This window comes from Mandrillus leucophaeus, unplaced genomic scaffold, assembly GCF_000951045.1.
Source record: "Mandrillus leucophaeus isolate KB7577 unplaced genomic scaffold, Mleu.le_1.0 Scaffold55, whole genome shotgun sequence".
In the NCBI taxonomy this organism is placed as follows: domain Eukaryota; kingdom Metazoa; phylum Chordata; class Mammalia; order Primates; family Cercopithecidae; genus Mandrillus; species Mandrillus leucophaeus.
In genome coordinates, this window is record NW_012105919.1 from 3,070,231 (window position 1) to 3,080,889 (window position 10,659).

The 10,659-nt window shown below is 43.3% G+C and overlaps 1 protein-coding gene across 3 annotated transcripts in view; it reads left to right on the forward strand.

Moving 5' to 3' along the window:
- Positions 1-1,795: 1,795 nt before the first annotated feature.
- TRAFD1 (TRAF-type zinc finger domain containing 1) overlaps positions 1,796-10,659 on the forward strand; it is a 26,795-nt gene continuing 17,931 nt past the window's right edge. Inside the window, exons 1-2 of one of the 3 annotated variants that reach the window (XM_011997901.1) lie at positions 1,796-1,913; positions 6,861-6,919. In XM_011997901.1, coding sequence (XP_011853291.1) covers positions 6,873-6,919 — 47 coding nt within the window. In that variant the 5' untranslated portion in view covers positions 1,796-1,913; positions 6,861-6,872. Of the gene's footprint in view, positions 2,445-6,819; positions 6,920-10,659 lie in introns of all 3 variants that reach the window. The other 2 variants (XM_011997902.1, XM_011997900.1) reach the window with 2 other exon arrangements.

Consider the following 10,659-nt stretch of genomic DNA (forward strand, 5'->3'; position numbering starts at 1 on the left):
ACACTATATGGTTCCTTTTTTCTTTATATATACTTAATATGTTAATATGCTTAATTCATATTAATACACATTTTTTCTGATTGTTTTTTAATCTTTAATGATTGTGCTTTCTTTTGAACTCCAGTAAGTTTTAACATACAATGTAAAGTGCTTAAGACATAGGTGTGTAGCTTAATAACTATTTACTAATTAATACATCTGTGTTAATCACTTTGCAGATCAAGATATAAATATTTCTAGAAAATCTTTCTCATATCCCCTCACAGGCTATATACCCTCTGAATGGAACCAGTTACTTACTTCTCTCGCACTTTAGGTTAGTTTTCCCTGGTTTTGAACTTTATATGTTTGGAATCGCACAAATTATACTGCATATTTAAACTAAATATTTTATTTTGTTATAAATATTGCTTTGAGACGGAGTTTTGATTTTGTCGCCCAGGCTGGAGTGCAGTGGCTCAATCTCGGCTCACTGCAACCTCTACCTCCTGGGTTGAAAGGATTCTCCTGTCTCAGCCTCCCAAGTAGCTGGGAATATAGGCTCCTGCCACCACGGCCAGCTAATTTTTGTATTTTTAGTAGAGACGAGGTTTCACCATGTTGGCCAGGCTGATCTGGAACTCCTGACCTCAGGTGATCCACCAGCCTCGGCCTCCCAAAGTGTTGGGATTACAGGCGTGAGCCACCGCGCCCAGCCCATTAGATGCTTTTCTTGCTTAGTACTAGCTTATGAACATTTTGCTATTATATTAAGAGACAAACTCCTGACCTCAGGTGATCCACCAGCCTCGGCCTCCCAAAGTGTTGGGATTACAGGCGTGAGCCACCGCGCCCAGCCCATTAGATGCTTTTCTTGCTTAGTACTAGCTTATGAACATTTTGCTATTATATTATATTATATTATATTATATTATATTATATTATATTATATTATATTATATTATATTTGAGACAGGGTCTTGCTCTGTTCCCCCAGGCTGGAGTGCAGTGGCATGATCAGGGCTCACTCCAGCCTCTGCCTCCTAGACTCGAGGGATCCTTCCACCTCAGCCTCCCAAGGAGGTGGAACTACAGGTGCGTGCCACCACGCCTGGCTAATTTTTGTATTTTTTTTGTAGAGATACGGTTTCACTATGTTGCCCAGGCTGGTCTCTAATTCCTGAGCTCAAGAGATCCACCCGCCTTGCCCTCCATATTTTGCAATTATAATCTGCAATGGAATCATAATTTTAAATGGCTGTATTGTTTGTAATATGTGCTTGGTAATTATACTTACATAATTATTCTCTCCTTTATTATACACGAGGTAAGAGAAGCTCAGGGAATCCATTCAGGCAGCAAGTGGAGAAACTAGCTCTCAAACCTGCATCTCAGGTTCACTCTTCCACTGCAAAAAAGTAAAGTGCTCAAATATGGTCACAGCCCTGCAGAAGTCTTGCACAAGGGCATTATCATAGCAACAAGAATGACTAATAAGTATTAATGGCTCATGAGAAAAGAACAAATACCATTAATTATCTCAATATATTAGGCATATTAGTAATGTTTGTACAGAATTATTCATGCAAATATTATTAGCCTGTGTCGGGGACAGTTGTTAAACTCAGCAACAGGCTCACAGCTCAGCTCCGTGCCTCTGGTTCCAGATGTGCAGGGGCCAGGGCTTCCAGGGACACGCCCCCGTGGGCCTCCGGGGAGCCAATCGACGCGCAGAAGGCGGGGCCCTGGGAGCGACAACGGTGTTATCCAATGGGTCGACAGCTGGAGCAGCCCCTGGCCAATGGGAGCGCTCCTCCGCGATGGGCGGAAGTGGTGAGGCAGCTCTGAGGGCCGTTGTTCAGTGCGGGGTCTGACAGAGGAGGCTCCGTGTGTGCAGCTAGTGTGTCAACTCAACGTTTCTCCTCTCGTCCCTGGTGAGGTGTAGCGGCGGCACGCGGCTGGAGATTCCCTGAGGCCTCCAGTTTAGGAAGGGTCCGGCATCCCAAGGGAGGGGTGTGTGGGCGTGGGGTCTCTGGGCCCGGGGTAGCGGCTGTGAGGAGAGGATGCCCGCGCGGCGGCATCTCTGGCGACTGGAGGAGGCCGCGCTTTCTCCTCAGGGAACCGGCGCCTTGGCAGCCCCCGGCGACGCCGCCCCCTTCGCGGCCTAGGTTGATCTGGGGAGCCGGGAAGCGGGCGTCGTCCGCAGCGCCTCTGTGGCCACCGCGTCCCGGGCGGAGCTGGGCTCAATGCCGGCCTGGGCCTAGAGCCCGAGCCTCGAGCTGCCGGCCTGGGGGGTCGCGAGTGGCCTAATGCGGCCTCGAGGCCGAAGGACCCGAGTCCGAGCCCACACTCCGACCCGCTGGTGCTGCGGAAAACTCAGGTGGCCTTCCGCTTTCGCAGCCTCTAAAGTGGGGACCAAGACTTTCACCTCTTAGGATTGTAGTCGGGATTAAAAGATTTTCCCGGTAAGCTTTGGCAACTGCTATTATTTGAGAAGCCGCTTACTACTTCACTCCCCATCACCGACCTTGCTGGGGAAGGGGGTGATTGGAAACTACCTTGGGGTATCTGGACCCGGCAGTGGAAGCTACGCTGCCTCGGGCAGAGGGACGGTCCCCTCTGCGGACCAGAGAGATCTAGCCGACGCCCAACGGGCTCCTTATAAGCTTGAAGACTTTTTTCTGTGCCTCGACTCTTCCGTGCATTCGCTCGTTTCCTTGATCCTTTGAAGTATTGTCAGTCTTCTGCCTGAAGAATCTGAGGCCCAGAGAGGTTAAATCTGGCAGAACCAGCCAGAACTTGACCCCCAGAGGGGGACCCTGCAGGCCACCCCCAGTCTCCTTGCATCTAGAAAAGCAAGCACCTGCCACATCTGAGCTCTGGCCTTAGAGTTGGCCATTTAGTGGTCTGGAATAGAGCACACCTGAAATCAGTCGGACAGCCCTCCTTAGTTGCCATTTCGTGAGAGTGAATATCTTTTTTTTTTTTTTTGAGATGGAATCACCTTCTGTTGTTCAGGTTGGAGTGCAGTGGCGAGATCTCAGCTCAATGCAACCTCTGCCTCCTGGGTTTAAGTGATTCTCTTGCCTCAGCCTCCTGAGTAGCTGGCATACAGGCGCCCGTCACCACGTCCAGCTAATTTTTGTATTTTTAGTAGAGATTTGGTTTTGCCATGTTGGCCAGGCTGGTCTCGAACCCCAGACCTCCAGTGATCCGCCCACCTCGCCCTCCCAAAGTGCTGGGATTACAGGCGTGACTGCTGCGCCCAGCCCAGAGTGGGTATCTTGAAATATGTCATTCCCTAGTTTAAAGCCCTTCAGTGTTTACCATTGAGCTTGGAATCTAATCCAATATTCTTTCTGTCTTATATGACAAGACCTTGAGTCATTCCCCTTTTTTATTATGCTTTTCCAGGTCTGCCTTTACTTTCTCTTTCATTGCTTTTAGGCCTTTTGCCCTTCCCACTGCCTGGATGGATTTTCCCCCATTCCCATCCTCCATCTTTGTCTTTTCATGGTTGGCTCTTGTACTTCAGTTCTTAGTTTAAATGTCGTCTGCCCAGAAAGTTCTTCCCTGATCACTCTTATCTACCTAAAGTAGATTTGCCTCTACTCCACCCCCATTTATTTGTCTGTATACTTTTCCATCACAATACTCACCTTAAGTTATATGTATTTTTTTGCTTATTGTTTTTCTCTACCACTAAATCGCTTTATCAGATACTATATTTCCTTATTTTGTAAAGTATTTTTAGTGCCAGGGCACAGTGGCATACAGTATGGTCTTCTTTTTCTTTGAGACAGGGTCTCACTTTGTCACCCAGGCTGGAGTGCAGTGGTGTGATCACAACTCACTCACTGTAGCCTTGACCTCCTGGGCTCAAGCCTCCCAAGTAGCTGGGGACTACCTCATCCTCCCACCCCAGCCTCCCAAGTAGCTGAGATTACAGGCATGTGCCACCACACCCACCTAATTTTTTGCCTTTTTTTTTTGAGACAGAGCCTCGCTCTGTTGCCCAGGCTGGAGGGCAGTGGCGTGATCTCAGCTCACTGCAAGCTCTGCCTCCCGGGTTCATGCCATTCTCCTGCCTTAGCCTCCCGAGTAGCTGGGACCACAGGCGCCCGCCACCACGCCCGGCTAATTTTTTGTATTTTTTAGTAGAGAGCGGGTTTCACCGTGTTAGCCAGGATGGTCTCGATCTCCTGACCTTGTGATCCACCCGTCTCGGCCTCCCAAAGTGCTGGGATTATAAGGGTGAGCCAGCACACCAGCTGCTTATTTTTTATAGAGACAAGGTCTTACTATGTTTCCTGGCTGGCCTTCGACTCCTGAGCTTAAGTGATCTACCCACCTCAGCCTTCCAGAGCGCTGGGATTACAGGTGTGAGACACTGCACCTGGCCTACAGTATTGTCCTTTTTTTTTTAATTTTTATTTTTTCGAGACAGAGTCTCAGTCTTTTGCCCAGGCTGGAGTGCAGTGGTGCGATCCTGGCTTACTGCAACCTCCACCTCCCGGGTTCAAGCAGTTCTGCTTCAGCCTCCCTAGTAGCTGGGACTACAGGCACCCGGTTAATTTTTGCATTTTTAGTAGAGAGGTGTTTCGCCATGTTGGCCAGGCTGGTCTTGAACTCCTGACCTCAAGTGATCCGCCCACCTCGGCCTCCCAAAGTGCTGGGGTTACAGGCGTGAGCCACCCGGCCCAGCCCCAAAGTATTGTCCTAATTAAGCTTGTTGAACAAATGACTAAATACATGTTTTGAAAAGTGGCAACTCACTTGATAATGCCAAAACCATTAAAGAACCCTATTGGGGGCAGGATTTAAGACCATTTTTGTATCATGGAAAGGAATAATCTAAACTAAACAATGGTAGTAAAATTGCCAGTGCTTTGCTTTCTGCATTGACATCTTGTTTAAAAAGCAGGAGAAACTTTATAGTGAAGAAATTTGGCAGACACCATATCAACTATGTGATCATGGTTTACATCAATAGTAAAATAAGGCTGTTGACATCATGTACCTTCTGATATAACACACTGAGACGAGCATAACATGATTTCTATGGTGTTCTTGCCAAAAATGTGTAACCTGAATTTAATCATGAGAAAATATCAGACAAACCCAAATTGAAGGACATTATATAAAATAGCTGGCTGGGCCTGGTGGCTCACACCTGTAATCCTAGCACTTTGGGAGGCCAAGGCTGGTGGATTATCTGAGGTCAGGAGTTCAAGACCATCCTGCTCAACATGGTGAAACCCTGTCTCTACTGAAAATACAAAAATTAGCTGGGCATGGTGGCACATACCTGTGGTCCCAGCTACTCGGGGGGCTGCGGTGGAGGTTGCGGTGAGCCGAGATCACACCACTGCACTCCAGCCTAGGCAACAGAGCGAGACTCTGTTTTAAAAAAAAAAAAAAGAAGCCGGTATGCTTAACAAGGTCATGAAAGAGAAGGAAAGACTGAAGAACTCTCCCAGATCAAAGGAAATTAAGTACAAGTAACTGCTAAATGCAATGTGTGATCCTAGATTGAATGCTAGACCAGAAAAAGGGTGGGACGGTGATTTTTTTTTTTTTTTTTTTGAGACAGGGTCTCACTCTGTCACCCAGGCTAGGGTGCGGTAATACAATCACTACTCACTGCAGCCTTGACCTCCTGGGCTTAAGTGATCTTCCCATCTCAGCCTTCTGAGTGGCTGGGACCACAGGTGTGCGCCACCACGTCTGGCTAATTTTTAAATTGTTTGTAGAGAAGGGGTTTCACCATATTGCCCAGGCTGATCTTAAACTCCTGGGTTCAAGCGATCCTCCCAGCTTAGCCTCCCAAAGTTCTGGGATTACAGGCATGAGCCGCTGTGCCTGGCTTGTTGGTGAAATTTGAATAAATTCTATAGATTAGTTACTAGTATTGTATTAGTGTTAATTTCCTGTATTTGATAATTTTACTATTGTTATTTATGATGCTTTTAGGGTAATTGGATGAAATCTCTTAGGGATGTTATTTTATTTTTATTTATTTATTTATTTTTGAGACAGAGTCTCACTCTGTCGCCAGGCTGGAGTGCAGTGGCACGAACTCCACTCACTGCAACTTCTTACTCCCTGGTTAAAGCGATTCTCCTGCCTCAGCCTCGAGAGTAGTTGGGATTACAGGCACGCACCACCTCGCCCAGCTAATTTTTGTATTTTTAGTAGAGATGGGGTTTCACCATGTTGGCTAGGATGGTCTTGATCTCCTGACCTTGTGATCTGCCTGCCTCGGCCTCCCTAAGTGCTGGGATTACAGGTGTGAGCCACCGCACCTGGCCAGGATATTATTATTATTTTTGAGAAAGGGTCTCACTCTGTCACCCAGGCTAGAATGCAGTGGCATGATCATGGCTCTCCGCAGCCTTGAACTCCTGGGCTTAAGCATTCCTCTTGCGCATTCCTCCTGCCTCAGCCTCTTGAGTAGCTGGGACTACAGGCACACATCATCATGCCTGGGTAATTTTTTTTTTTTTGTATTTTTTGTAGACGTGGGGTTTCCCCAGGTTGTGGCCAGGTTGGTCTTGAACTCCTGGGCTGAAGTGATCCGCCCGCCTCGGCCTCCCAAAGTACTGATTATAGGCTTGAGATTATAGGCATGAGCCACTGTCCCCAGCCTAGTAAAAGTATTTTTTTTTATTATTTTTATTTTTTAAAAGTCCCTTATCCAATAAAATTATTTTAAATTGATAAAATAAGAAAATCTCAAGGGGCTGGATATTGAATAAAATGCTTTAACATGCAGGTTTGGGTGACATTTTCTGTATACTAGTTTTTTATTTTGTTTTTTGCATGTCATCTTGAAAGCAGAAATGAAAGAGAAAGTTCATGTCTTCCTTTGTGGTTTTCAGGAAGAGCTAAAGATGGCTGAATTTCTAGATGACCAGGAAACTCGACTGTGTGACAACTGGTAAGACATTAAATCTAAGAAATGTTAGTGGAATGAGGACAGTCAAGCTTAATCACTACCATTTCCTGATTTAAAAACTCTTAGTGAAGACTGACACAGTCTTGAATGTTAAGCTTTTTATTTTGGTGTTTATAACCCACATGAATTACAAGAAAGAGCATCTTTTTCCTGATGAAATGAAACTAGTTGTAAAGTTAGTAATCAGCTGGTTCCTGTTGGGGATTTCCTAAGAACTTAACTTGGTATCTTGGTGCTATACAAGTGCTCTTACTGTAAGCTGACAAAAAAAGCAAAGCAGAACTGTCTGCTATGTTTATTACTTTATTTTCCTTCACTGGGTACTTCTTTCACAATGTGCTATGTTTACCTTAGCAAACTGTGGTAGAAAGAGATGTGGAATAACAAAAATAGTTTGACTCATTGGTAGAATATTTGAGTCAAATAACATTTTTGTTGTCGTTGTTGTCTTTTTCTTTCTTCTCAGCCTAACTTTGGCAGAATTAGGATATAATTAGAGCAAGAGCTGGTTACAATATTCTTTACCTGTTTGGAATTAAGATTTCATCTCATTGAAGGTGTCTTGCCATATTGTAGGGTATTTCTGCTATGACACTATCACTTTCTACCATTTCTTAAGCTATTTTAGGTTTTTTTGAATTTTGTATGTATAGCTACTGAAACATAAGAAAACAGACACACTGGTTTTTAGCGTTAGTTAAGATACACGTGTTTTATCAGTCCACTCCAATTAGGAGGAATCTCAAGCCTAGGACAATATATAAATAACTATGCTAAGAGAGTTAAAGGGTGAGTTAATGGAAAGCTAGTGAAAAACAAGGCTATTCAAAGCCAAAGAAATTAAAGAAAAAAGCAAATTAGCATAGAAGGCTGACTAAACCTGTAAAGAATTAATTTCTGGTTGTTTGTGTTTAGTGTTTGGAAAGCTCTTGGGAATTTTCCTGGAAGCTTTGGTTTGCCTTTCAGCTACTTATATCTAAATGAAATTTCACCTCTAATTTGCTAGCCCTTCCTTGAGACTTTTAGCAGTTTTATCTGGATATGGAATTGTGTGCCCATTTATCTCACTTAAAACATCTTCATTTTATCTGAAGGTAGGAAGAAAGCATATTAGTACTTCATCTGGTTGGAATGTTTGGTAGGAATATGTTGGCAGTTAAATTTTAAAAGAAAAAAACAGCAGGCAACTATTTTATATAATTGTTGCAAATATCTTATTTTAGCATTTCCTAAGAGGTGAATATGTGGAATAGTAAATGCTTTGTGGTCTTACCTGACAGCTGCTTTCAGTTCTTGCTTTTTCATATTATGATGGTGTGGTCCTTAATATTTTTTGTTTTAATTCTAAAGTTTTAGGGGCCTTGTGTATGTAGTATGTCGACAAGTTATCCTGAACAGCCTTGTAAAGTAAATGCTAGACATTTAGTGTCTCCATATTTGCCATTAAAATAAAATTATTGCCGAAATTATGAAAAAGGAACCCAGGTTTTCTACACCCTAAGCAGTAATTGCTGGCTTTAATTTTCATGGCATTTGTACCTACATGATTTGCAATCACAATATAACATTGCTTCTTTCACTTTGTTGGTGTACTATATGTAACTTAGATATTCCTTTCTTGCTTAGGTATTTTTAATGACTTTCATTTTTTACCATTCTATGATACTCTAATGAAAATATTCATACATAATCCCAAGAGGAGGATTATTGTGTTACAGAGTATATAATTTTATGGTCCTAGAAATGCATTTTCAGACTGTTTTTAGACAGTTTATTCTACCACCAGTAATGTATTGAAGTATTAGTTTCACAACATCTTTAAAAAGTTGGGATTTATTATTTTAACTAAATTAATTCAAAATGAGTAGTTTCCTTAGAAAGCTAGAAATTTGAGAGAAATATGGGAAGTTAAATCTGTCAGTAATTTACCTCTTTATCCATTTGAGTTTTCTTCCCATCTCTCACGGTTGATTGTTCTGCACCTTCCAGTGCCGCTTTGAGAGCTGCCTTGGGGTCCCCAGCTTGATAATTCCACCATTGGATGAAAATGAATTTGCACTGCGTTGGTGTCTTGGTCTTTCAGTTTGGAAGAATGACTATAAGCTGGAGGCACATCATTTATTCTACTTCGAAATGTTTTTTAGACAATGTCTGAATATTAAAGGTTATTAAAAGAGAAATAAACTATTTATTATTTAGTGTGGGAGAGAGTTCTTCTAGTATTCAGCTTCAGAGGCAAAATATGATCTTAAATAATGTGTTTTATGACTATCTGTATTGATCCTGTTCCGTATTTTATTTTTCTGAATTATTGTTATAGGTACCTTCTTTAATGTCTTTAGCTGGTCAAATTGGAATTTTACAATGGTCCTATCCAAATATGTAAAAGTAAGGCCTTTGACTAGAATGTACCTTTAGTTCGAGTGTGTGTCTAATCTTTTCATGTTTAAATGGTCTTATTCTTTCATGTAAGATTATCACTTTACTTCCTTAATTTGTGTAGCTTAGATATGTTCTTTGGACCACTAAACTAAGTGAGAATGGGAAAATTAAGTGGAGAGACCAGACTGGTGGAGGAAAGGGTTCAGGATTTGATTTTTGTGCAGCTTTGAAGTGAAGTTTCTACCAACCCAGCCAGAGAGCATGTTCCTGTAGTCAGGAAGCATCCAGCCTGCTTTGAAAGGCATGTGAGGCATACAGCAAACAATTTCCCCTTCCCCTTTGACTATCCCAAAGCTGGCATCTTCTCCTTTTGGTTTGACTTTTCATGGAATAAAAGCCAATGAAATTTAACTACCTAAAACTGAGGGAAAATCAGTGGTAGGGTATTTTTTCACTTGTTTTTATTGTTGTTTTGGTTTGTTTTCTGTTTTAAAATAATCCTGGAGCGTATCACTCTGCTTTGGGACATGGATGGTTTTGGAATAGCCTAGCTCCACTCTTTTTGGCATCTGACTTCATGTTGTGATCAGCTCTGACTTTGAGAAAGTAAGGCTGAGCTTTTAGAGGTAGTAGTGCATAGCACTGGTAACTCAGAATGTTGCACAGAAGAGTCAGCCTTCAGGATTTAGTTCTTTTTTTTTTTTTTTGATACGGAATCTTGCTGTTGCCCAGGCTGGAGTGCAGTGGCACAATCTCAACTTTCTGCAACCTCCGCCTCCTGGGTTCAAGTGATTCTCCTGCTTCAGCTGCCCAAGTAGTTGGGGTTACAGGCGCCCGCCACCACACCCCATTAATTTTTTATATTTTTGGTAGAAGCGGGGTTTCACCATGTTGGCTAGGCTGGTCTTGAACTCCTAACTTCTAGTGATCCACCCGCCTCAGCCTCTCAATGTGCTGGGATTACAGGTGTGAGCCACTGCACCTGGACAGGATTTAGTTTAGTTTAGTTTTGTTTTTTTTTTTGAGACAGAGTTTCACTCCTGTTGCCCAGGCTGGAGTGCAATGGCACAATCTAGGCTCACTGCAACCTCCGCCTCCCCGGTTCAAGCGATTCTCCTGCCTCAGCCTCCTGAGTAGCTGAGATTACAGGCATGTGCCACCACACCTGGCTAATTTTGTATTTTTAGTAGAGACAGGGTTTCTGCATTTGGTCAGGTTGGTCTTGAACTCCCGACCTCAGGTGATCCGCCCTCCTCAGCCCCTCAAAGTGCTGGGATTACAGGTGTGAGCCACTGCGCCTGGCCAGTTCTTTTTTTTTTTCTTTTTTCTTTTTTTTTTTT